Source organism: Juglans microcarpa x Juglans regia, chromosome 2D, assembly GCF_004785595.1.
Source record: "Juglans microcarpa x Juglans regia isolate MS1-56 chromosome 2D, Jm3101_v1.0, whole genome shotgun sequence".
Lineage (NCBI taxonomy): Eukaryota > Viridiplantae > Streptophyta > Magnoliopsida > Fagales > Juglandaceae > Juglans > Juglans microcarpa x Juglans regia.
This window is the reverse complement of record NC_054596.1, coordinates 15,717,360-15,744,777: the sequence shown is the minus strand read 5'-3', so window position 1 is coordinate 15,744,777 and position 27,418 is coordinate 15,717,360. Positions and strand designations below refer to the sequence as shown.

General features: G+C 37.1%; 2 protein-coding genes across 3 annotated transcripts; one reads left to right on the top strand and one right to left on the bottom strand.

Annotated features, from left to right (window-relative positions):
- The first annotated feature begins 303 nt into the window (after positions 1-303).
- LOC121249879 (GPI transamidase component PIG-S) lies at positions 304-20,001 on the top strand. The gene is made up of 13 exons (XM_041148716.1): positions 304-583; positions 758-1,418; positions 2,344-2,428; positions 2,558-2,647; positions 4,048-4,121; positions 4,365-4,449; positions 4,544-4,633; positions 5,993-6,123; positions 11,705-11,786; positions 11,903-11,950; positions 18,842-18,914; positions 19,036-19,139; positions 19,570-20,001. Exons 1-13 carry the CDS (start codon positions 406-408, stop codon positions 19,687-19,689), a joined length of 1,821 nt encoding a protein of 606 aa, XP_041004650.1. The 5' UTR covers positions 304-405; the 3' UTR covers positions 19,690-20,001.
- Positions 20,002-21,083: 1,082 nt separating this feature from the next.
- On the bottom strand, positions 21,084-26,162 carry LOC121248973 (ankyrin repeat and SAM domain-containing protein 6). Of its 2 annotated transcripts, XM_041147612.1 has the most exons (6): positions 25,828-26,161; positions 24,539-24,600; positions 24,165-24,430; positions 22,578-22,652; positions 22,402-22,464; positions 21,084-21,323 (listed from the first exon to the last, which is right to left on the bottom strand). In XM_041147612.1, the coding sequence occupies exons 1-6, from the start codon at positions 25,935-25,937 to the stop codon at positions 21,279-21,281; spliced, it is 621 nt and encodes a 206-aa protein (XP_041003546.1). In that variant the 5' UTR covers positions 25,938-26,161; the 3' UTR covers positions 21,084-21,278. The 2 variants fall into 2 exon arrangements, with proteins under 2 accessions (XP_041003546.1, XP_041003547.1); XM_041147613.1 differs by lacking the exon at positions 22,578-22,652 and having other exon boundaries at positions 25,828-26,162.
- Positions 26,163-27,418: the final 1,256 nt, after the last annotated feature.

The window sequence follows — 27,418 nt, the reverse complement described above, 5'->3', positions numbered from 1 at the left end:
TAGGATAAAAAAATAAAATGACATATTTTTAAGTGGATGTGCAGGTCGTAAGGCTTATGAGTAGTACGGCTCATATCGAATAGAGAAAATATATTTGCAATCGTAAATTGTGTAATCGTCGCATAATCGTTTTGAAAAAAGTAAATAAAATATAAGATCTATATAAAAAAATTAATTTTTTAATAATAAACTTTATTTTTTTTCAAAACGATTACGTAATATTTATATATTTTATAGTTGCAGGTATAATTACTCAATCGGATATTACGGTAATACGAGTTCTCACGCTGAACTTCGAATAGGATTTTTCATTTCTAATTTATTGATCATAGACGCTCGAGCTCTTATAAAGTGCTCAATCAGAGCAGGTAGAGCTCGAAGCCTTTCTAACCAAAGAAGCTTTCAATGCGTTCAAGGATGGCTGGCATCACCGAAGCTCCAGGCGAGACGCACCAGATATCCGAAACCACTCACAAAGCAGAAGAACCCGAATCGGACTTCGATCCCAAAACCATGCGAAATTCCAAACCCGGAATCAAGCGCCTTATTCTCACCCTCTCAGTCCTCTTCTCATTCCTCCTAGGTCTACTTTCCCCACCCTCTCTATTTACATATGCGTATACATACATATGTTTTTTCCCCCTGGGAGTATCATTACTGATATATTTATATGATGGTACTTAGGAAGTTACCTATGCTCCAGTTTCTCAATATATTCTTGCTTTTGATCGCCATTTGTAGTTTTGATTTTTTGCAGGGTTCCCATTCCTATGGAAATCAGTGGAAATCTATCGTGCTCCGCTCCCATTCCGTGAAATCGATATGCTCTCTGCCCGAATCGAATCGAACCCCTTGTTGTTCCCATGCCATTTTCAAGCAATCTTCGTAGGTTTCGATTCCAAACCGTCCATGACCCCAGACGCCCTAGGATCTTCCATTCTCAGTCAAATGACCAAATTGACCTCCAAGCCCCCACAATGCGGCACTTGCAGCACAAACTTCTCTATTGCTGTGACTGTAGATTCTAGTTCGGGTTGTATACAGACTCGAAATCTTGAATATACGTCTTCATGGAGGTGTGGCTTGATGGGGACCATTGATTTCAGTGATGATGAGGGTGTTGATAAGGCTTTGGCGGATTCGTTGGGTGGGAAGGTCTATAGTGTGGTGGTGGTGAATGGGGATAGGGAGGAGGTGAGGGCTGTAGTTGGGAAGTATAGGCATGCTTGGGTTGTTGGGAGGGTTTCGGAGGCTGAAGCAGTGGCGAGGGCGGCAGAAATTTTTGTTAAGGTGTTTATGAATGGTGGGAAGGAGGAAGGCTTAATTCATGGGGAGTTTATGCCTGTGGGGGCTGATGGGAAAATCGTGCTTTCGTTTAATCTGCTTAATTCGGATCCTCAAGATTGGGTCTATGATTGGTATGAAGATTGGTTTTTTTTTTTTTTTTTTTATTATTATTATTGAGAATTTTCTTGTTTTGGAGTATTGTAGCTGTTTGTTTATATGTTTGTTTGTACAGTTTTACGTTAAAGGCGTGATAGAGCTGTTTCATTTTTTTTTCAGTTGTGTTCTTTTTTTTTTTTATAAGTAATAATCTTTATTGATGTGAATGAAATTAGGCAGTGCCCAAGTACACAGGAAATATACTAAGAGAGGCACCTAATTACATTCTAATAGACTAGAAAGAAGATAAGAACTCATGAACATTCCCTCCCCTCAATACAATAGCAGAAAACCACTGGAAAATAGAGAATACAAAAAAGTTCCAGATTTCCCCCATTGCACGCTCCTTGTTATTAAAACATCTGTCATTCCTTTCCAACCATAAACACCACATTAAGCACAAAGGAATCATCCGCCACACGACTGCTAATTGGGCACTACTATGAGACCTATTCCAGCATGCTAATAGGTCCACCACACTCTTGGGCATAGCCCAACTTAGCCCAGCTCTACTAAGAATACCAGCCCAAAGCTCCCCAGCCACCTCACAATGTAAGAGCAAGTGATCTACCGATTCTCCACTTTTTTTACACATGTAGCACCACTCCATGTTCTATTATAGGAAACAATATGATAATGAGCTTAAAGTTAAGACTCTCCTGTTTTTGTTTTGAGTTTGCTCGATTTCTGTTTGGAGTGAGTATTTGTTGCGTGCAGTAATGGAGGAGATTCTGCAAACTTTGTTTTTCAACCATATTGATCTTTAGGGTAGGAAACCTACTCTAACATGTTGACCTTCAGCCTATTTCAATATCAATAAAATATCTTCTTATAAAAAAAACATGTTGACCTTCAAAGATATTTATTCCAGCTTGTGCTGGCATTCTCTTGTTATGACAGGGATTTCCAATCAATAGATGAGACCTTACTGGCCCCTGTAATTGAGGCTCTGGAGTCTGTAGCAAACATAAGTGTGGAAAGTCAGGTAATAGATATTCCAGTGCTTGGAAAATGATTATTGTTTTTTTATTAAATCTTTTTGGTCGTATAGCTTTCTGGATTGATTCTCGTGTCTGAGATTATTATTTGATTATATTTTCTTCCTGACTGGCAGGTTTTATACCATACACCTAAGTCTTCATTTTCTCATTGGGATGATGAGCAGGAGAGCTACATCTTTAGTGCCAAGGACCTTCCTTTTTTTGTATGCGTCTTTAAATCTTTAACCTCTCATGATATGATTCTGAGGTAGAAATTTAGAAGATTATTACTAATCACATTTAATTTTTAATTTCACTTAAGTCCGGAAGTTTCTTGGTGCAACACTCAAAGAAATTTCTAGTGTGGGTGAGTATGCATGAATATATTGAGCACGTGTTCACTCTCCAAGGTCAAAATGGAGGAAAAGGAAAAAATATAGACGTTACATATTTACTCTTATGTAAAATTGATTAATCTAAAGTAGTGTTTTTGGGTTTTCCCATGGGATTTTAAATGAATGATTGTAGTGTAACAACCCAAGAAAAGTCAAAGACACATATGGGCTTGTACTCCAAAAGGTCTAGTCAAGGTTACAATGGGAGATCCTTTTTTCTAATATATAAGTAGGAAGAAGTAAATTGGGAAATCCCATGTACATAGGAAGTATAGGAAAGCAAAAACCTAATTACAAGTTAGGAACTAAAAAAAGACACTAGAAATTCGTGAACACAGTTCCATTGAATACAACGGGAGATCCTTTGAATCATTATAAAGGGCAAAACTTCTTCCTCCTGAAAAATGTGTGATCCCAGTTACCACCTCTTGGAATCAATTTGACGTATTAGAACTCCCTTGTTAAATGCCCGTGTTCTCCTTGATTATTCTGTTATAGGTGGCAAGACTCAAAATCTAGACATTGCTTTAATAGAATTTGCAACAACTGAAGAAAAGTCTAAGACACATATGGACTTATACTCCAAAAGCATTAATCAAGATTACATTGGAGCCCATGGGAATCATTATCAGGGAAATAGCTTCACCCTTACAAGTAATGCAGGATCCCATTCATCACCTGCTATACCCAAACTAGGGTATTTCACAGTAATTTTATAGTTAAAACAAAATTCTAAAACATTATTTTTTTTGTAAAGTCAATTTTATTAAAAGCACACAGGGGCACAACCCAAGTACACAAGGTGTATACAAGAGAAAGCACCTGACAATATGCTAAAAAAGATTATGAGATATCATTTGTTGCACAAATTACAGAAACATTTTTTTTGCTATAAAATAGGAAATGCCTTATGAATGGCGGGAATAATGTTAGAAAAATTTAATTCCAAACCAAAGAAAATTGTCGGTTGTTTAGTGACTTTTTTATGGTGTTAGTGATGATAAGGGTGGCAACTTGATGGTGAGTAATGGTGGTATGGGAAATGGTGGAGGCAATAATTTAAATATGTGGGAAGTATAGGAATATCGTAGTCTGGGGCCATTTCCTTATTTATTTGTCTGTGCGGGTGTGTTTTTCATATGAAATATCTCATTTGCCATCTTGTGTACTTTTAATTTTAATTTTAATTTATTTCTTTTTTATTAATGTTATTTGCCTAATTTAATTAGGTGAATTCAAATGAGTGGCACTTGGATACTTCTATTGCAGCAGGCGGGAGGTCAAAGATTTTGCAATTTGTGGTGTATATTCTTTAGCTCGATTCTCTATAATTATTATTGCAATGAAAGTATTTTATCTGATTGTTAAATTATATATTTAGTGAAAATGTAATGCGTGTCCATCCATTGACCATGCGATATATTATAAGCATCTGGTGATATGTAGCTTTTAGTTGATGGACATCCATATACTGAACCCAGTGTCCTGGGAAGAGATTTCCATTCTCGACAGCTTTAATGTCAATTTTATTTTTCTATGTTGTCAGCTATATACCATCTGCAAGGGAATGTCCTCTTTTACTACAACTTCCAAATGGAGAGATTTCTAAGACGAATGGGTTCATCTCTCCAGTGAGTTATCATGTCTTCACACTTCAGTATCTTCATACTTGCTGTTCTTTTTCAATTTCATAAAATTACTAACTTGGATGATGACACCATGTAGATGTGGGGAGGTGTTCTTGTTTGGAATCCCAAGGACTGTCTGAAGGACTCAGAAAGCCAGCATCCTCTCTGGCGCACAATTTCCCAGCAGGTTAGTTGTTTGTCTACAAAGTTTTCCTGTTGTGTGTATTCCATATCTGTCACTTGAAATGGACTTAAAGTGCTGATACGTTTTGTCTGTTACATTGCATGTGTTTTATATTATTCTTAATGTAGATTCCTGGTATAATGTAATAGAAACCAAGTGTAGTGATGCTAAATTCTATTTGAGAATATTATATCCTTAGTTACACAGGAAGTATACAAATAGTTCTCTTACAATTTAAATTTTAAAAGAGAAACAAATCCAACAAGAGTAGTACTGCTGAAGGCATGAAACCCTCATACAGGGATTCGAGAGTAATAAATCTGATTTCAATAATAGACGTCTCAACGTAATTAAACTTGAGATTCTTCCTTTATTCAAGTTTTTCAATTTGAGGAAAAGTGCATGCGAATTTCTTTTGAAACTACTTTCTCTGCTAAAATTACATTTCTCTGTGAGATAGAGTTAATTCATTTTAGGCATTGCCCATTGAACTGAGTCTGTAAAGACAAGGATCTATAACTCTTGCACAATAGAACAATGGATCAACGGATGATCAACCAACTTGCAACTACATTTGCTCACAAAAAAATAAAAAAAAAAACTTGCAACTACATTTATAAGTTGCAACATCAATCCACTACACTTTGCCCCAGTCTTTTTGTAGCGTAAATGAACCTTATGATAATCTGAAGTCCCAAACAGAACAGATGTTGGACCAGTTTCAGTAAACTGAATGCCTGCATGTTGAATTAAAGCCCAAAGCTAATTTATTGTGTATTGTTTCCTTATAAAAAGATGCTCTGCAATTTATATAGGGTTCAGATACAATAAGAAAGTCTAGAATGAAGATCTGCACTGTTATGAATTTCATGAACTAGTCTATTTACTAGTTTGACTTTTAGGTTTCAATTCATGAGTTAACTAAAATTCTATATGTCTGCATATGAAGTTGAACTTTTCATGACATTAGGCTTCACTAGTGAATGCAATTTGCTTAATTTCTTCTGAATCGCATGAACTAAGTATCCAAACTTGTTCTGGCATAATGTTTGGGTCTTATTTGTATTGTTGAATGGCATTATCCTGCATTATCTCCATTTTTGCTGTAATGTTTTTCTATTCTGCTTGTCTTCATTTTCTTTTCTTTTTTTGCATGGTACTGTAGATTAGAAGTTGGTGACAGAACAACATTATTTACATTTTTATCTGCACCTCAAAAACAAAAGTGCACCATTTGTCTTCTAAGCAATAAATTTTATAAGAAATAAAAAATGAAGGGCAAACCTTAGAAGTCCATGTTATATTGTTGCAGATGCCTGTTAGTTAATTTCTCTAGACTGATGAATCCTCATTCTGAAACAGGATCTTCAGGAGGTTTTTGAAGTTGTAATGGGGCAGTTCCGGCAACTTTTTGGTCTTAAATCTAACCATGTTTATGTTGGTGCATCAGGCACATCCTCTCTTTTAGCTAGTGAAAGAGGCTTCACAGAATGGTAAGAAGATTGATACTTTTCCAGGCCTATCAAAATGAAGGGGGTAGAGCTGCTTTTTTTTTTTTTGATCGGTAAATGATTGTATTAATAAGAATAGGCATAGCCCAAGTACACTAGATGGTATACAAGAGGTAACACCTGTCTAGGAAGAAGAAATAAAAACAAGAAATCATGAAAATCAAGACCACTGAAATCAACAACTTTGGCCCATAAAAACAAAGCTCTAACAAAAAATAATCTAAGCTCCTCTAATGAGCACTCCTTGTCCTCAAACGTCCAGCCATTTCACTTCTGCCATACACACCACAGAATACAAATAGGTACCATTTTCCACATAGCTGTGATTTGTGGAATACCGCCTAGATTTGTTCAACTGGCCAAAAGCTCAATCACTATAGCAGGCATGACCTAGGCTAGCTCTAACCGTCTAAATACATCTTCCCATAGTGCTCTAGCAACCTCACAATACAGTAAAAGATGATCCACAATCTCACCACTATTTTTGCTCATACAACACTAGTCTATTCTAATCACCTTGCGTTTCTGTAAGTTATCTATCGTCAAAATCTTACCTAGAGAAGTTGTCCAAGCAAAGAATGCCGTTTTGGGAGGCGCCTTATTTCTCCAAATCCTTTTCTATGGAAAGTGATTGTTCGACGATTGTATGAGAGACTTACAGATAGAGCGAATCGAGAATATACCTTTACCTCCGAGTACCCACCACAACTCGTCAGATCTTTGAGGGCCGTTTTATGGAGTACAAGAGTCTAAAGAAATCCTCGAAGTCGTCAACTTCCCAATCTTGAGCCGTCCTAGTAAAGTTCACATTCCAATGAACTAGGTCACCGGATATCTCCATGTGTTCAGCCACTTAAACTTTTTTTTTTTTTTTTATAATTAATAATAAATTTTATTACCAAGAATAGGCACAACCCAAGTACACATAATGTATATAAAGGAAATACCTACTACACTCTAAAAAGCAAGAAAAAGGCTAATACAGATTCAATTCATTAGGATCATTCCTTAACAAAATCCTAGCTCACAAACACAAAGTAGAAAAGAAAAAATTCCAAAGTTCACCCAAAGAACACTCTATCTTCAAAACATCTCCCATTCCTTTCCAGCCAAAGACACAACATTTTATTTTTTTGATAAGTAATAATATTATATATATATATATCAATAGGAGTAACTAAGTACACTGGACGTATACAAGAAAAACACCTAGTCCATACAAGAAAGCCCCTAATGACCCAAAAGCCCATGAAAACCTACCCAAAATACACTAAGTCTGAATTGGAAAACTATTGATACACCTCCCCAACCCCATCCCCTACATCCCACTACAAGAACGTCTTCACAAAGCCCTCCCTTTAGCCTTCCCTCGACTTGAGCTAGCTCCCTTAGTATTGTAGTTGATTGCCCAAGAAAGATTCTTTAACTCCCTGCTTTTCTTAAACTTAGATTTGGTTTCAAGTGTGTGGCTCGCCTCGATTGCAGTGAGTAGTGCTTTAAATTGGTCTTCATATTCTCCCTGCTCTCCATATGAAAGTCCCAGGGTTTGTAGAAACCCATTATCTTTATTCAAAATCCAATCCACTATTGAACCCACTATATCATTAATTGGAGGAAGAGAAACCAAGGGAACAACATTATTCCCAGCCACAGTACCCGACTACACTCCCGACTCTAAACCTTCCCCCACACGAGGCACCAATGACAAATCGATAATTTCCTTCTCGCCAAATGGTTGCTCGACAGGTATATGGTTGTTTTCCCCTCCATCAGTTACCATTATAGGTTCCTCCCCAACATCAACATTTTTTGTATATGCTCCACCCCTCGACGATCCTTGACGTGTCACTTTGTTTGACCCTGCTGCTTCCTCAAGAGGGGAAGCACTACCTTTTGTTACCCCATTTGCATCTTCTAAAAGTGGCTCGACTGTTTCTTCCAAAATACTCGAGACCTTGGAGGGACCCCCGTCTTTAACTACAAATGAACCCTGGACAGAAGAACCAACTACATCTGTAGCTGGTGCATGAGACCCTACAGCTCCCTCAGAAGGCATAGTGACACTGGCATGAACAAAGATGCTAGTGTCCAACAACCCTATCATTGACACACCCTTTGCGTGCACACTTTCTGGCACACTTGTACCCAAGACACAACATTAAACACAAAGGAATCATTTTCCATTTGGTAGCTACACTTTGCCTTCCCTCAAAACCTCGCCAACATGCAAGAAGATCCACAATTTCCTTAGGCATCATCCAATATATACCTGTCCTACCAAAAGCCTCATTCCACAAAGTCTTTGCCACCTCGCAATGAAGAAATAGATGATTTACAGATTCAACATCCTTCTTGCACCTGACACACCAATCAGCTATACACAGTCAATACTCTCCCTAGAACTACTAGCTGAAGAACGCTACCTTAGTAGGTACCTTCACTTTCCAAATGCTTTTCCAAGGGAATGCACATCCAGATTAACATGTCAGCGCCTTATAAGTCCACTAAAACTTCTTTCTCACTTGCAATCCTGAAGATTGAAGGAAATGAGTCCTTAAGGGTGTTATCTCTACACCATAAGTCATACCAGAATTTTATTCTTGAGCCATCTCCCAGCACAAGTCTAGTGTGACAAGCTCATCTAATATGCCTCCAAACTCCCACTCCTAGGGCTGAGCAAAAATCCGACAATCCAACTCCGAATCCGACTCCGCTCCGACTCTTCACCGGCTCCGCTCCGACTCCGACGAGTCGAAGTCGGAGTCGGAGTCGGAGTCATTGATGAACCAACTCCGACTCCGCTCCGATCCGACTCCGACCCTCCGCCTCCGAATCCAACTCCGCCTCCGCCTCCGCCTCCGACTTGGCCCTCCGACTGCGCCTCCGCCTTTGCCTCCGATTTTATACATATTTTATAAAAAAAAATGTGTTTTTCTATATATTAATCATTTAAATTTTATATAACTATATCTTATATAGTTAGTTAAACTCAATAATATACTAGTTAAATAATATATTTATACTATAATATATAGACTAAATTGACTAATAATAGTTTAGTATATGACTATATGTAAATATCATACTATTACAAATTTACAATATTACTAATTTACTACCATGCAACACTAAATTACTAATGTATAAATATAATAGCATGTAATACTAATGTATATATAATATACTATAAACACTAAGATGCATAATAACATCAACATGTAATACTAATGGATAAACACTAATCTATAAATTTATAATAACATATAATACTAATGTATAAATTATAATAACTAAAGTATTATTCATAAAAATTTTATATAACAATATCTTGTATTACTTATATTTTTTGACCTAATAAATTCTCAATATATTCCTTTTGATAAATATATTAGTAATACTATATTAGTAATACTAATACACACTATACATTAGTATAATAATTAGATTTATGGCCTAATACTAATACTATTAGTAATCCACTTTAAGTCTATATATAAATTACTATATAAATCACTATAATATTAATTACTAATGCTATATTACTATATGATACTATTAACTATAGTGAATCAGTGATATACTAGTATTAGACTACTAGTATACTAATACTATCAGTGATATAGTTAGTATAATATTTATACTAATACTATTATATAGTTATACTAAATTAAAATCACTATAGCAAATACTAATATATAGTTATGTTAATCACTATAACTAATACTAATACTAATATGGATTATAGTTATAACTTATAGTATTATACCTATACTAAATCACTATAACTTATACTAATATATTATATTAAATTTATATAGTTATACTAAATCACTATAACTTATACTAATATAGTTATACTAATCACTATAACTATATATAGTATTAATATCACTATTAGTATAATATATAGTATTAATATATATTACTTGTTTTATTTAGTTGTATTTTTTGTTATAATCAAAAGTTTAATAAGTTTAGATTGTAATTTTGAGAAAATTGAAATTTGAAAGCCCACAATTTTTTTTTTTTTTAAAAAGTAGGTCAAATATGAAGTTAGAAAAGACAAAAAAAAAAAGTCTAAAAATCCGACTCCGCTCCGACGAGTCGGAGTCGGAGAGGATTCGGCACAGTTCGGAGTCGGAGTCGGAGGTCGGATTCGACCTCCGACATAGTCGGAGTCGGAGTCGGAGGATGGGCCCTCTGACTCCGAAAGGGTCGGTGCTCAGCCCTACCCACTCCATACGCCCCTTGTACCTCCCTAGTGCTCCACGTCCCCCACATACCTCCATACTTGCAGTCAATCACCAACTTCCATAAAGCTTCTGGTTCCTTATTGTATTGCCACAATCATTTCCCAAGAAGGGCCCGATTGAAACCCTCAGGTTTCTAATACCAAGCCTACCAGAAGAGATATCCCACTTACCCAGATGGAATTTGAATTCATCCCCTATACCACTCCAAAGGAAATCGCGATGAAGTTTCTCAATAGGGGTTCCACACTCGGTGGATTGGGAATAAAGATAAAAAATAGGTTGGTAAATTTGACGGCTGCCCTTGATTAAGATGATCCTGTCACCTTTTGACAAATACAATCTCTTCCAACTTGACAATCTATGTTCAATCTTCTCAATTATTGTATCCCAGATAGATATAGCCCTTGAGGCGGCCCCACAAAGGAAGACCATGGTAATTGATGGGAAGAGAGGAAACCTTACATCCAAGAGTGCTAGCTAGTTGTTGGATGTTGCGAACATTACTAACTGGAACCAATTCTGATTTGGTTAAGTTCACTTTCAATCCGGATACAGCCTCAAAACAGAGTAGAAGTGCCCTCAATGGTTGAATCTGGCTTTGTTCTGCCTCACAAAATATTAGAGTATCATTTGCTAACAAGAAGTGAGAAATGTTAAGAGTACCCCTATTGGTGTCACTGACTGGAAAACTAGCCACAAAGTTGCTGTTAACCAAGGCTGAGATCATTCTACTAAGCACCTCCATGACAATGACAAACGGGAGAGGGGACAAAGGATCTCCCTATCTTAGACCACGAGAGCTGTTGAAAAATCCACGGGACTACCATTCACCAAAACTGAGAACTTCGCCGTTGATGTGCACCACCTGATCCTTGAGCACCATCTCTCCCAAAAGCCACACCTCTCAAGCAAGTAAAGTAGGAAATCCCAATTGACCTGATCGTAGGCCTTCTCCATATCCAACTTACATAAGATATCCAAGTTGCCTGATTTTAATCTACTATCTATGCATTCGTTGGCATAGGGATAGAGTTGCTTTTACTGTACAAAAACAATGCCCCTTTTTTTTTTGGCATGGCAAATATGACATTGACTATTACTCTTAGTCTGGTGAACATGTTCCAGAAGCTAGAAATGCATTTTCATTTTATTTGTATTCATTCCCATACTTTTCTCAATTTAGTAGTATACTTGGGTCCTCCAGAAGCAAAGTTTAGTGGATTTTGAAGGCTTGTTGTACTCTTTCAAACTTCTTTTTACCTCATATGTATTTTCTTCATATCATTTACTTGGCTTGTATTGCGCCTCAGGGAATTGGATGTCTTGTCTCGGCAGCATACATGTTTCAATCTTCATTCATGTGCTACAACTCTTGGATCTCTTTCCAGATTGGTATGTTCATTTTTTCTCCACATTTCATTTTATTCAGTTGAGATTAGGCATTAAGAAATAAATCTCCTGATTTAAGAAGATTCATTCTTATGATTGTGTTAAATATTTCAATGTAGGTTCAATCATTGCCTAGGATGATTATAATGGATGAGATTGGTAAACAGGTGAGTTATCAGGATGAATGCTTATCGATTGGTCTTCTGTTTTATTTATTTATAATTTTTCTGCAATTCTCTTGGTAATTTGGTGGATGTTTTTCTCCTTCAACGGGTAGTATAAACAGTTAATTGGTTCATTGCCTATGTTGTTCAAAAGGCATCACCTTCCTTTCTGAATGAAAGTTGTAAAAATGGAAGAAAAGAAATTTTGCTGTTGTGAATGTGGAAAAATAATATGAAGTGACAACATCTGCATTTGTGTGAGATGAAAGAGAAATCAGAGAGAGCATGGATTGTATCTGTAATTTGATGCAGACACCCAAATTGATGCGATCTTGAATTCTCCCAAAATCTTAGCATAGGAGCTCATTTACTCGTTTCACTTTATTGTCAATTCTGCACAGGAGAACAGATTCGTTGCCTATATTATCCATTTAGTTTTTATTTTAGTAAATACTGTTGTAATGAGCATGGGAAAGAACTTGATAGCTAGGCCTACTATAGTTACTTAATTTACTCCTCTCTCTCTCTCTCTCTCCCATCTGTTTCCTGTCTTGAGCAGCTTTATGAGGGACTCCTATCATCATTCATCTATCAATTGCTACCCTTTTTGTCTCTTGGGTGGACGAAAAGGCTATAAGGCCTATGGATTAATGGAATTCAAAACAATGTGTCTTTTTACATACCATGAAATTTAGCATCTTCTGCTTTGTGTCTTTTTCAGAACACAAATTATAGGTGTCAGAAAAATCTTCAATGAGAAAGGGTGAATTCAATACACTAGCTCTGTTCTACAAGAAGCAGGGAAGAATGAATAGTCAGAAAATTCATGATGAAGCCTAAAAGATGTTCTAATATGTACTTAGAAGAGAAAGTTCGTGATTACAGAAGTTATTGTGCTTCATATTCAATTTTTGCCAAATGGAAGTGATTACAGCCATGATATTTTCTAGCATTTCTATTTTACTCAGACCTGTTATAAAAAGGCCAAGGCATTTCGAATTTGTTTGTTGATATTACACCAATGCAGAAGATGTATGTAACCTCGTTCATTCAAAGTTTAGATCTATAGTCCATCCTAATAACATTTGAGGGTTTGATTGGAGCTTTGGTCAAGTTTTCAATCTGTTTGTCTTTTTGTTAATATATCTTTTGTTAATAGGGATAGGCAATGTTGTGGGCCTGGCAAAGGGGCACGTACACAACATGCTGTTAGACGTGAAGGAGCAACTCTGTTTGCTTCAGGACAGAGTGGACTTTTTAATACGGTGTGAAGAGGAGCAAAGAGTTGTGGGTGTGGGCTTGGAGGAAAGGGGCTTCGAAATGGGCTTCAGTGTGGAGGAACCTGGCCTTATTAGAGAGAGGTAGCTTACAAAGGGCCAAACGGTGTGGGAGATGGGCTTGGTTATAGGAGGAAGGATACGCGTGGCCTGGTTAAAGGAGGGCTACGCAGCAAGCTTCAAAATACTATGAGCCACTACAATGGGGGCCCAACAGGAGACAAAGGGAAGGCAATCCTGGGCTTGGGTCCAAGATCTGGGCCGCAGCTTGTGAGCCTACTAAACCTCCAGAAACAGGCTGGCCCAGTCTGGAGGAGACGAGACCCAGCCCTTGCAGGCCCATCGACAGGTGGATACCCGCTGGCACCATCTTCAACAGTGCTGGAGATGGTGCTGATGGTCTGGTTGTAGGCAGAGGATCCAACGACGATGGAGGAGAGGGAGGACACGTTGACGGTGAGGGCTATCTCGATAGTAGTCACGAGTTTTCAAAAACCCACATCGGTGGTAGTTCTTTTGGACAAAAGTTGCTGACGGGGAGTAGAGATGCAGGGGTTGACCTCATGGTGGAATCTCCTCTGGTGAGCCTGTCTGTGGTGGATTGTCCTCCAGCGAGCCTGTCTGTGGTGGATTGTCCTTCGGCGAGCCTAGTTTTGGATAACCCACTTCCCGTAACGTTGGTCGATTGTCCTCCTGCAGAGTGTGGTCATAATGAGTCGATCGAAAGCATAGAGGGGGAAGTCATTGGAGAAACTTTACAGTTGACAGATCCTTTGTGTGAAATTATGGATAGGCATCCTCTTGCAGAGGAGGAGACAAGGTTGCTGGTGGCATCAAAGTGGGCATCAAAGGAAGGGGTTGAGATGGATGGGGAGCCAATACTGTTGAAATCTATACCCCCATGTTAGAACATTGTTTCGGATTGGGTTATGGATAAGGTGCAGTAAATATAGCGTCGTGTGGGGATTGAGTGTGAAGGTTTTGAAGAACAATTTATGGCTTTGTTAATGGCGATTGAAATTGGAAATATTTAGATCAAGAAACGGCGCAAAAAAACAGCGGGAGCTTAAGAGATTAACTTGTTCTATCAATTATGAGGGCAGCTCAAGTTGAGAAAGATCAAAAGGGAGGGGGTCGACTTTGTCTCCATGAAGTCTAAGATTATATCATGGAATGTCCGAGGCTTAATGAGATAAATAAGCACCTACGGATAAAAAATTTGCTTTGAAAGTGGAAGGTGGATAATGTGTGCTTGCAGGAAACCAAGATGGAAAATATTTCAAGAAGTATTGTTAGAAGCATGTGGAGCTGCTCATATGTTGACTGGATTTTTTAGGCTTTGATTGGAGCATCAGGTGGAGTACTAGTTATGTTGGATAGAACGGTGGTGAAAAAAATAGAGGAGTATATTGGGAAGTACACAGTGGCTTGCTCATTTCAAAATGTGGAGGATAATTTTAGATGGATGTTTGCTGGAATATATGGGCCGACATTGGACAGCAATAGAACCCTTCTATGGGAAGAGTTGGTTGGGTTATAGAGCTGGTGGAAGTGGTGAAGGCCTTGGTCTTGGGGTATCACTCCCTTCAAGATCCAAGGTTCAACACCTCATGGGTGCAAACAATTCTTCATGGCCACACCTCTTAGTGAAAAACTAGTGATTTAACCAGTTCCGTGTAGGGAATCTTTCAAGGGTGCGGTGTACGGGACCGGGGTTTACCTTGTAGGGGTGGGTCCGAAGGGCCCTGCCTTGGAGAGGTTCCCTGACATAAAAAAAAAAAAGGTGGGGATTTTAATGTTGTCAAATTCTCATGTGAAAGATTGGGAGATAGCAGGTTGCGGCTAGCAATGTCAAATTTCTTGGACTGCATTTTTGAGCTGGGAGTGGTGGATCTTCCTCTTATGGGTGGTGCATTCACATGGTCTAATAATCAGTCGTGGTCAAGATTAGACAGATTTTGTCTCCCTGGAGTGGGAAATTCACTACCCGTAGGTATGTAAAAAAAGATTGCCTCGCCTATGTTTTGATCATTTTTCTATTTTGTTGGATTGTGAGGGAATTCAAGGAGGAAGGAGATACTTTAAATTTGAGAATATGTGGTTAAAGACAGAAGGCTTTATGGAACGGGCTAGGTAATGGTGGTCCTCTTACCAAATCCAAGGTACCCCTAGTTTCATTCTTGTTGGAAAATTGAAAGTTTTGGAATGCGCAGTCATGTGGTGATATAGGCAATTGCAAGAAGTCACTACTGGAGGAGCTTCATGAGCTAGAAAGGGCACTGGAGGGACGAGCCATTTCATTGGAGGAACTTGCTCGGAGGACAGAATTAGTCTCAGATCTAGAGAGGTTCACCTTATTGGAGGAGATTTCTTTGCGGTAGAAATTTCGGGCTTTGTGGCTGAAAGAGGGTGATCGTTGCACAAAGTTCTTTCATAGAGTGGCAAACTCCCATAGGCGAACTAATGCCATTGAGATGCTGAATCTTGATGGAGTTGTTTGTTCAAAGATCCCGGCGATCCGAGACCATGTGGCTGGTTATTTTGAGCAGTTACTTATTGAACCTGAGGAGTGGAGGCCGAAGATCAATGGGCTAGGTTTTAAGTCCATTGAATAGTAGAATATCACCTGGTTGGAGAGGCCGTTTTAGGAGGTTGAGGTTTATGAAGTGGTAAGAAAGATGGTAAAAGATAAAGCACTAGGGCCTGATGGATTTTCTATAGGTTTCTTCCAAACTTGTTAGGAAGTGGTGAACGGAGGACTTAATGAATGTGTTTCATGAATTCTTCTCAGTGGGAAAATTTGAGAAAAGCCTCAATGTCACTTATATTATACTTATTCCCAAGAAGATTGGGGCATAAGAGATTAAGGATTATAGGCCCATTAGCCTTGTGAATGGGGTGTATAAGATCATTTCTAAGGTACTCACAAATTGGCTGGGAGGAGTTTTGGGGTGGATCATTACGAAACCTCAAAATGCATTTGTATGGGGAAGACAGATCCTGGATTCAGTTCTCATAGAACACAAACGGGTAGGCTAGTTCTCTTGTGCAAGTTGGATATGGAGAAGACTTACGATCATGTCAACTGAGATTTTTTGTTGTATTTGCTGGGGAGATGTGGTTTTGGGGAGAGATGATGCATATCGATGGTGCGGTTCTCAGTTTTGGTGAATGGCTGCCCAATTGGCTTTTTTAACAGTTCCCGAGACTTAAGGCAAGTGGATCCCTGGTCCCCACTTCTCTTTGTCATAGTCGTGGAGGCACTTAGCAGAATGATCTCAGCGATGGTTAATAGTGGGTTTTTGGCTAGCTTTTTGGTCTGTGACACACATTGAGGTACTATCCACATTTCCCATTTATTGTTTACAGATGATACATTTATTTTTTGCGAGGCAGATCTAAACTAGATTTAGGCACTAAGGGCACTCCTACTTTGCTTTGAGGTAGTCTCTAGGTTGAAAGTGAATTTATCCAAGTCAGAACTGGTTCCAGTTGGCAACGTTCGTAATATCCGGTTATTGGCTAGCACCCTTGGTTGTAAGATCTCTTCTTTCCCTATGAATTACCTTGGGCTTCCTTTGGGGGCCAATTCCAGGGCCAAATCTATTTGGGATATAGTAATTGAGAAGATTGAACGAAGATTGGCAGGTTGGAAGAGATTGTATTTGTCGAAAGGTGGTAGGATTACTCTAATTAAAAGCAGTCTTTCCAATCTACCTACCTATTTTCTATCATTGTTCCCAATTCTTGCAAGTGTGGTGGCTCGTATTGAAAAACTGCATCGTGACTTCCTTTGGAGTAGGCTTGGGGATGAATTTAAATTTCATTTGGTCAAGTGGGAAACGATATGCTTCCCAATCTCTTCTGGTGGTTTGGGAGTTGGAAACCTGAGGGTGTTTAACCGGGCTTTACTTGGGAAATGGCTCTGGTGCTATAATACGGAACCCGTAGCTTTATGGAAGTTGGTGATTGATTATAGATATGGTGGATTGTGGAGGAGATGGTGCTCTAAGGAGGTAAGCGGGGTTTATGGAAGCACATTAGGCGAGGGTGGGGAGTCTTTTCTCGTCATACTAGAATTGCAATGGGAGATGGCTCAAGAACTAAATTTTGGCATGACATATAGTTTTGGCATGACATATAGTGTGGAGATAGATGTCTCAGGGACTTATTTCCTGTAGTGTTCATACTTGCACGTGAGAAAGAAGCTTTAGTGGCAGATCTCATGGAGATGGTTGGGGATTTATTCTAGTGGAATGTGAACTTCACTAGGGCGGCCCAAGATTGGGAAGTCTGCAATTTTGAGAATTTTTTTCAGCTTTTATACTCCATAAGACCGCACACTCGAAAAGCTGATAGTTTGTGGTGGACACCTACCAAGAAAGTTACATTTTCAGTTCGTTCTTTTTGTAAGGCTCTCACACAACCACAACAAAATAATCACTTTCCATGGAGAAGGATTTGGAGAAACAAGGCCCCCCCAGGGTGGCATTTTTTGCCTAGACAACGTCTCTGGGGAAGATTCTGACAACGGATAACTTACAGACTCATGGGGTGATAGTGGTGGAATGGTGTTGTATGTGTAAACAAAGTGGGGAGATTATGAACCATCTTCTACTCCATTGCGAGATTGCTAGAGCATTATGGGTCGATGTATTCAGAAGGGTAGAACTAGCCTGGGTTATGCCTGCTACAGTGGTCGAGCTTTTGGCATGTTGGGCGAACCTCAACGGCATCCCACAAATTTCGATTGTGTGGAAGATGCTTCCTATATGTTTTCTATGGTGCATTTGGCAGGAACACAATGATAGGACCTTTGAAGACAGGGAGCGTACATTGGAGGAGATTAGATTATTATTTGTTAGAACTCTCTTTCTTTGGGCCAAAGCTATAGATTTCAATTGTCTCGATTTTCTTGTTTCTATTTCTTCCTCCTAAATAGGTGTTATCTCCCCTGTGTACTTGGACTTTGCCTATTCGTATTAATATAATTTAACCATTTACTTATAAAAAAAAAAAATCTTTTATTAAAAGATACATAACAACTTAAGTATGTGGAGTGTATAGAAGTGACCCCTTGCTGCTACAACCCAAAATATAAAGTTTGTATGATCAACAATAACTTCCAGAAGGAAAGGGAAGGAAGTATTTCTAAAATAGAAATTGAATCAAACTTGACATAAAAAACATAAGAATACGCTTACTTCATGTGACCTTGACACAATGAAAGATCTGGTTATTTTGTATTTAAAATTCTACTCATCCTCCTCACACTACACATAATTTTTTATTTTTTTATTTATTTTTTTCTCTTACTAAATGTGTGGAATATGGATGATGAGTAGAAGAATTCAATTAGTTTGAGAAGAATAAAATAAAAAAAAAAATTTAAAAATAAAAATAAGTGTGGGGTGTCGTGTGTGGAGATGATGAGTAGCAAAGCTCATTCTGTATACCGTGACTCTTGTTTCTAAGTATATTTCATTGGTTCTAGTTTATATGCAAGTATGCGTATGCCTGCATGCACAGACACAAACACATATTTGCTCTTGCAATGTAATTTACTAAACACATATATGTTCTTTTAATGTAATTTACTGCTTTTTGCCTGGACCAGGTAATGTATTCCCTTGAGGCTGCAAACTTGGCTCGAAGTAATGCCTCCCTTGGACTTTATGATGCTTCAGCTGGTATCTTACCACAACTCTTAAGTGGTAGTTTAGTTCAGCTCAGTGGAGGATTCTGTCTGTATTTCTCATTGCAAGGAAACCTAATATGTAGTTTGCTTTTTTTTTTCTCATTTCTTTTCAGTGTCATCTAGGCAAGCAAGATCTCTGGCAGAGGATGCCTTTTTTCACCCATCAATTATGTCTGTCAGCTACTACTCATTTGAACATTGTTTTGCTGTCTATTCGGTGAGTTATTTAAACATTTGCACTCTCTATGTTCCATTTAAAAGACTCAAATATGGTTAAAACATCTTTAATTGATCTGTACGTAGAGTTTGTGCATTCTATGTTCCATTTAAGTTTTAAATTGATACAATACACGTGTAAATGTACTCTGCATTGCATAGATACAAGACTCTGTATGGTTACATAAGAAACCTGTTTATTTTCTTCAGACAGTAGATACATGTAAAGACAAATGTATGATTACCCCATTCTCAATTCCCAAATGCTGGTGGTAAACAGTTGAGCTTATAATCAATTTTTAAAGATTTATTTGAATTGGAAAAAAAGATTTAGTTGAACATTAATATTTGCAGTTAACTTGTACATTACTTACAGAAAAGATTATGGATAAACATCATGAAGCTTATATTTCCTGCCACTTTTTGCACAGCCTTTCTTTCTGCCAGTTTCGATGCATGTCCTCTTAGCAGCATTAAGAGAATGGAGGAGATACAAGCAAGAAAATAAGAAGTATTTGGCATGGAAGACCAAAGTGAAAAAAGATTCTTAATCATTTCCCTGAACCTGAGTTGACACGTAGGAAGGCTCCAATTACAGCCAAGATTGCACGGCCGAGACACTGCAGCAATTCGGCTAGTGTAACAATCATAGATGGAGCCAGGTGGTGGATTGTATTTTCTATTTGCCTTTAAACTCGGGTTTGGTTGTGATTCCCTTCGGACAAGCAAAGCTCATCATACACAAATCAATACCATTGGTTTTTCTTTAGTTGTAAAGAATTGTAGACAGCGTGACGTCCAAGATTTTTTTCCAGAGGCATTGTTTCTTACTTTTTTTTTTAAATAAAAACCTTTTGGGATTATTGTTCATCACCCAGTCATTTTCGGTGTATTACGTCATTCGTTATAAAAAGGTGTATTTAGGAAGCAGTAACCAATGTGATCAGTAGGCTAAATTAGTAAAATTAATTACTTACGTTTCATGTGTTGGTATGATTGAGCCATTGGTGTTGTTACATTAGTAATTAGTATGATCCTTTTGGTCATTTATCTCAACTTTCAGCCTTGCCACGAATGAATACTACTTAACTGTGTTGAATTGTCTGGGTTGGCAGTAGCCTATAAGTTGTGAACAACTTGATCCAAGGATCTCTTGTTACACAAGAAGAGATATGACAAAAGGGGGAATAATTATGATGAAACAATTGGAACCCAATAATTTTTTTCATTGGGGTTAGCGGATGTGTTGTGAAATTTTGTATATGAGTGTCTCTGGTAGTCTTCTAAAATATATTTATATCATCCGACAAATAAAATAATAGAAAAAAGAAAAATTAAAAGTTTTAAATATAGAGATGTGCACAAGTCCGGAATGAGATATCAGGAACAACGTTTATATAAGTAATACAATAAACAATAATTCTAGGAATTCTAGGTGCTATCTGTTTCTTTCGAATTAATCTATTCAAACCAGATAAAAAAGAATTAGAGAAGATGAAGATCTTGTGGATATTATACCCAAATCCCAATCATAGTTGAGGATTGCGTCATTGTTTACTCTTCGTCTTTTTCATTTGAATAAAATTTCGAGATTTTGACCAAAAAGAAGAGAGAATGAGCTGCACTAGTATCAATGTTTATCGTTTACTGTTCCCCCCCCGATTACACCACCTTAAAAAAGTTAAGTTCATTGCTCTTTTGCGTAGCAATAAGTAAACCGAATCTAAGATCACAACATCAATAGAACCATATGTTTCAAGTAATTCTCGGATGTCCTCTACAGAATAAGTAGCAACGGCAAAATATACTATATAAGGATGTTGCGGATGCTACCAAAGCCAATTTGATCACATTTTGATCCGAGTCACTTGATGTGCCTGACAAGGGTTGCACGAAGTTTACAATTCTACCCTTTGTACGTAAAAAAAAAATTCAAGAAAATCCGAAAACAAAATAGCTTCATCAAATAAACCAGTAAATTCATTACATTAGAGATTCTACCTCTGCTGAAGGAGTACAAAAAAAAAAAAAAACACTAAAAAAGAAGAATAGAAGAGTTCACATCCAGCCTGTTGACATGCAAGTGTGCCTGATGCACGAATAGATCCGGCAAACAACCTGCTTGCTCCCATCCCATATGTCAGGCTCTTGATTCCAATGCTAACAGTATCTTCTTTCTTGGACCCTGAAACCACCAACACAAACCCCAAAACACTTAACTAGTGTATTATATAGTAACCAAAGGTTGCACATCCCACCACACGCCCAACTTTGGGGTGGGCTATATATGCTCTAGCATAGCTTGCCCAAAGTCAGTGAGTAAATTTTTAGCAGTAAAATCTATAATACAGCTATTTCTCTTAAGGAAGTTATTAATCTATGAAATAGTATTAAGATGGGTCTGGCATGGGGAAACCCCTCTCCTTACCATCCCTAACACATAGCTCTAAAGCAAGTATTTAGAAAACCAATTGAGACCATCTTTTCAAACAACTTGGGAAACTATTAACCAATTCTCAACAAAGAAGAAAGTTAACACATTGAGAAAGAAAGAAGTTCGAACATGTACAGACATCAAGATAAATTCATAAATGTAGGACTTTAGAAAATCCAGCACTATTATAGTAAGATTTCTTGATGAGTTCTCCACTGGGATTTGATATGAAGGGGGTTAGGAATGGCTAGGCATGAAAAAGATTGGGTCTTCACGACCTTTGTGTTATTCAATCAGAAATCACGGCTGCAAAATTTACTGGAAGCTGGTTAGCCTAGGCAATTGCACTTAGGTTTCCTAAGCAATCATACCTAGGAAGGGGAAGGAAATAACTTCTTAAAAGCTTGCAAAGCCGCTGAAAATTTTTATTGAACTTTTTTTTTTTTTATAAATAAATGATTTTTTTTATTAAACTTTACTCTATCACAAATTCAAGAATGCCTTTGTATTTGCTCTTTCAAGACCTTTTCCTACACGGGCTAGGATTTACAAGGACAAAGAAAAAGTACCCTAGAAATATTTTAAACCCAGCACTAATCCCACTTTATATGTATGAAAGAAATTCCAAAAACCCAAAGTCAGCAAATAGAACACAGATATTTACTTGTCTACTTCCCATATACCAGGGTTGTGCCCTATATTGCGCTACTCTTCTTAATGCATTACTTAGAGAGAGAGAGAGAGAGAGAGAGAGATCTTAAGATACTGCTAAAGACAAACAAAAAAAAGATGAAATACACATGTAGTGCCCAAGTCTCATTGGGTTTACCATCGGTATTCCTAAAGCCTTGAGGTCGTCGTCAGTCATGTGCAATAGAGCAGTCATATCAACCTGTGGAAACCAAAGGGGGTCCAAAAGTTAAGGCACCTGAAATTAAAGATGCAAAACAGAAAAGAAAGTACACAATTTTGCAATACAAAGGAAGAAGTAAAACAGTTCCATACTTCCTCTGCTTGAAAAGTAATGAGATACTTTTCTAGACCCAAAGAGTGCAGAAATTCATCCACTAATGTACCGGCCTGCACCAAAAGAAGCAGGACTCAGAAACTATAACAATCTGATATAGTGTATTTATCCATATATAGGTGGCTTAGACAACTAATTCATTTCAATTGTTCAGGTCAAGAAAAAGAAAATATTTTTAGTTGGAACTCCAGGTACAAAGATAGTCCTAATAGCTCTCCACTTTTAACAGGCTTGATCCCAAGATTCTTATTTTCAAGCAAAGAGAGGTGTTTCGACCATCAAGCTAAATTAATAAAGAAACTTGCATGGCATACTGGTGACAAATGTCTTGTTTCTCAATTCCTTTCAAAATTATTTGAACCATTGGAAAGCCCCACCTTATGTGCTACCTAATTGAAGAACACCCACTGCTTACCCATGATAATAGTAGGATTTTAATGAAAATTTCTCCGGTATAACCCAAACATGTACCATGACAAATTATTTTAAATTAAACATATTTCAAGGGAAATACAATGCTGAATGAGTAAAATAAATTCCTGATCATAGTCAAAGCGCTATTCTCCCTCTAAATAGTATAATACACTATGCAAGCATTAATCTGTTAGTGATTATTTTCCCTCATAATTATGTTTTTCTTCAAGTTAGATATTAATAGAGTTGACATTTTTAGTTGCTAGTATGATAGGTAATGACACAACCTGCCCCCTCTTTAGTCCAACACAGTCATTGGATAACAGCAAAATAAAATTTTTATTTCAGAAGCGGGATTTCATCTAATTTTGTTTTAACAGTGACAAGAACCTTTCTTTGATCAGACTCTTTTTAACAAGTTCTTTGCTCAGATTGTTAGCAATAATGTTTGCAATGCAAGCTAGGTTTGATACGTGGACCATTCACCCATAACATTTCTTTTTGAAGTGAGGGTTCTATTGTTCTTCTCTAACTAATGAATTTCATCACACCACTCCACAGGTGACTATGATTACAAACAAACTGAAACTAACATATTCTCCTTCAAGTCCCCCACTTTTTTCACTGTAAAAATCTTTGACAGGGAATCCCGAAGACCATCCACACGCACGTCTTTTACCTGGTTAAATCCCAGGCCCATGTAACATGTCCCCATCACAGTGTAAACTGTGTCTCTCCCTTCTTTTGTCTTTTTCTTGTCTATAGATACAGCTACAATCGTTACCACGCCATACATCGGTCCAAACCCTTTTATTCTACTCTACATTATCTGATATAACTTAAAGCATACTATTGAAGTTAGCAAGCAACCCCAGCATAATTCACTCCCATTTAGAATTTTTTTAAAGCAAGTCCCAGTGAAACATGCACAATTACATGATGTCAAATCAGATACTTCTTAATTAGAAAAACTATTCCCTTCCCCAACCGCCAAACCCATAAGATGATAAGAAACGGTGTCTGTCGTGAAAGAGTTCAGATAAAACTGTCACCTAAACTGAAATAATAAAACCTAACCCAATGCCAATACATTAATCTTCTCCGTGGATTGATTAAAAGGAAAGAAAACGAGAAAGAGGATGGATTCATGCCTTTTGTGGAGCTTTTTTTCGAGAAGCGGGGTTTGTGGCCTTTTTGGCCTCTGGTGCAGGGGCTTCAACAGCTACACTTTTCCTGGCTGGTCTAGAAACTTCCAGTTTTGGCTTTGAGGGATCAGTGTACACTGGTTGTGTATTAATTGGGCCAGAGAGCTTTTCACGTAGATCCCTAACACCTGAATGAGGCCCACTTTGAGAAGCTTGTTGAAGACTTTTCCTTTGGAGCTTTAAACGGAGATCTCGAGCCCCAACCGTGTGATCTTCACAAGCCATTAGAACCAGTCAAAACCACATAAAGAAGATTTAAGTGATATCCCACGATAAGCAAGCTTTCGTTGCATGTCATGGCATCAGAGAGAGTTCCATACTTGAAATATGGGGCCCGTCATCATTATAAAGATCATGTTCCCACTTGTCATCTTGCCTCTGCCTGCAAAAGGTGTGCCATTGACTCGATTATTGATATCTTTGGCCTCAGAAATTAGGAGAATTCAATCATATAGAAAAACAGAAGACCATAATGGAAGGGGAATTATCTAAAAACTAATTGCCACTTGATGAACCAGAAAGTAAGTTGGCACTACCGTGCAATAGAAAAAACTTCGCAATCCCTCTCTAAACCAGAAACATATAAACATAAAGGAAACCGGCGGCATACAAGACACAATCCTAGCGAGCTTACACACAAATCCTCTAGAACGTCCAGTGAAAAGGTAAAAAACACCATCTGTTAAGAATATTCGTAAGGCTTGATTTGCAATACCAGATAGGTAGTTTCTAACTAAACACGAAACCTTTGTGGCAGGATTCCAACATCTCATATAGATTATTCAGACAACCTCATGGATAGCAAAGGTGCATAAATGTAGTGTTAGGCCTTCACCCAGATTGCCTCTCACCGCTCCAATCTTGGAAACAATGGCATTGCCAACAAAAGCCTCTCTCCTGCTCGTGAGCAGACTAAAAATGAAAAGCATTTTAATAAGGATTTTGACTAATGAAAAAAGACATTGTTTCGATTAAATTCGCATATAATAGCAGCATCGGCAACATTATCAGAGCCAATCACAGGAACCCTAGGATTTTGGTATTACAAAAAATATGCAAAATAAAAGCCATATAGTCACACTTTAGTCATGCTGGCGACTGCATTTATACACCATAAAAATCTGTTTTTATTTCTCATAAAATAAAGACTACTTGATTGAATTTTGATTCAGAGGAACGAAAGCATGGGGCAGAAATAAGAACGACAACGCCCACATGGAAAGGAATTGCTAAGCAGATAAAACTGATATTAGTATGAATGCAAGGAACCAAAGATACTACAGCCATAGAGTTTTCTCCAAGTAAAATACCCATTGAGATTTGAGTTCATGTATAAACCCAGAGCAAGCTATGCCTCCAATGCAAACAACGCAAAATGGTTCCCAATAAGCACCGAAGAAGTAAAGCCCCAAAATGATTAAACAAAGATAACAAAATTCACACAACTACGCTAGCAATCCGAACCAGCGCGAATCTAAACGCCGTTAAACAGTCAAGACTATCTGGTAAAATAAGCTGTTAATCAAATAAAAGGGAGCGATTTCTAATCGAGAGTTTGCGCAAAGTTGCTTTTATGTGGAAACGAGGAAACTAAGGAGAAGAAGCGAACCTCTTTCCAGTGACACTGACATGTCGGCGCCGAGCATCACCAATGGAGGTCCCGTTCAGCCGATCTTGTACTGACCTCTTGCCTTCAGCCTCCACTCGATCAGCATACATCTTCTTATACCTTACTAATTAAATACCAAACAAGAAAGTACTATCCGCAGCCCTAATTGAGGATAGAAGAACAAGAATCTGCTGGAAGCGGAGGATTTGAAATCCTAGAGAGGAACAAAACCCTAATTAACCACTTCTTTTGAGAGGGAATAGCTTTGTTTGGGATTCCGGGGGGTGAGAAAAATCTGTCGAAAAAGATCGGTTCGAGTCGCTTTGCATCTCTTTTTTTTCATTTATACTCTTTTAATTATAGTGGTCGAATATTTTAAATAATTTCATAAATTAATAATTCAAAAGAAAATTCACATAATCACATCAACTAATTATATGTAAAATAATTTTGTATTATTGGATAAATTACTAATTAATATAATATTAAATTTTAAAATACTATATTCTATTATATTAATAGTTATATTAAAATTATATCACTATATATTATAATATATTGTAGTATATTATAATATTATAATATAACAAAAAAATAAAAAAAATAGGATAAAATTGGATGAAATCGATAAAATTAAAAGTACTGATTTAAGAATTTAACCAGTGCAGTATTGATTTTTTAAATTTAAAATTGATATACATCGATTTGATTCTAAAATATATTTAAAATCAAATTGAATCGGACCGATTAGATTTATCTGAAAGGTAAATGAGTTTAAAATGAATAAATTCATTTATTAGATTTTTCCCATAATCAGTACGAGGTGTACATTGATTTTATCATGGTGTCAGCGTCACGCAACTAAAAAATAATTATTATTATGTAAACAACTTTAATAATTTGTCATTTCTTTATATGATTATATATCACACATTAAAATATTTAATAATTTTTACTTAGTGCCTTGCGACAAATATATAAAATTCTTACAAATTTGTTTTCAGAAATTTTTTTGAAGAGCAGAGATTAATGATGCACCTACAACTTTTATACAATTATGTATTAAATTTGAAATTATATTATATAAAATGATGTTATTTTTATAAATTATTTCACAAAAATATCTACATTTAACATGTAACTCATGATAAAAATTGTAAAAAAAAATTATAATTGTATCATTTTCTTTCTTTTTTTAAATTATGTTGACCAATCAGCTTTTATATTTGGAGGTAGTCTATCACTAAAACCTACAAAATTCAATTTCCTTTGACAGGAAATCTAGCCACCTCTTGCCTAGGGATTTGCTAGACCACCCTCAAGGCTCTGGCTTTGATAAGTGGTCCGGCTATCAAAAGTGGGGTACCATCGATTTTTTATTTTAAAACTCAAATTAAGAATAATAGTATTTTTGTAAACAAAATTGGGATTGAATATCTTGAAAATATTACTTCAATTTCTTTAAAATAGTTATTTTTTCGCCCAACAAAATAATATGATTAGATATTTTCATATTCCAAAAGGAATGGGAATAAGAATTCTTATTCATTTAGGAATTAGAATTTCCGTTCCACGAAGCAAATATATCATA

Coding starts and splice junctions, on each gene's coding strand:
- LOC121249879 (XM_041148716.1), top strand. CDS start 406: ATGCGTTCAAGGATGGCTGGCATCACCGAAGCTCCAGGCGAGACGCAC. Junction 1,419..2,343: donor CAAGATTGGGTCTATGATTG/GTATGAAGATTG, acceptor TTGTTATGACAG/GGATTTCCAATCAATAGATG. Junction 4,634..5,992: donor GGCGCACAATTTCCCAGCAG/GTTAGTTGTTTG, acceptor ATTCTGAAACAG/GATCTTCAGGAGGTTTTTGA.
- LOC121248973 (XM_041147612.1), bottom strand. CDS start 25,937: ATGTATGCTGATCGAGTGGAGGCTGAAGGCAAGAGGTCAGTACAAGAT. Junction 24,601..25,827: donor GTCAGTGTCACTGGAAAGAG/GTTCGCTTCTTC, acceptor CACCTTTTGCAG/GCAGAGGCAAGATGACAAGT. Junction 21,324..22,401: donor AGGCTTTAGGAATACCGATG/GTAAACCCAATG, acceptor TGGTGGTTTCAG/GGTCCAAGAAAGAAGATACT.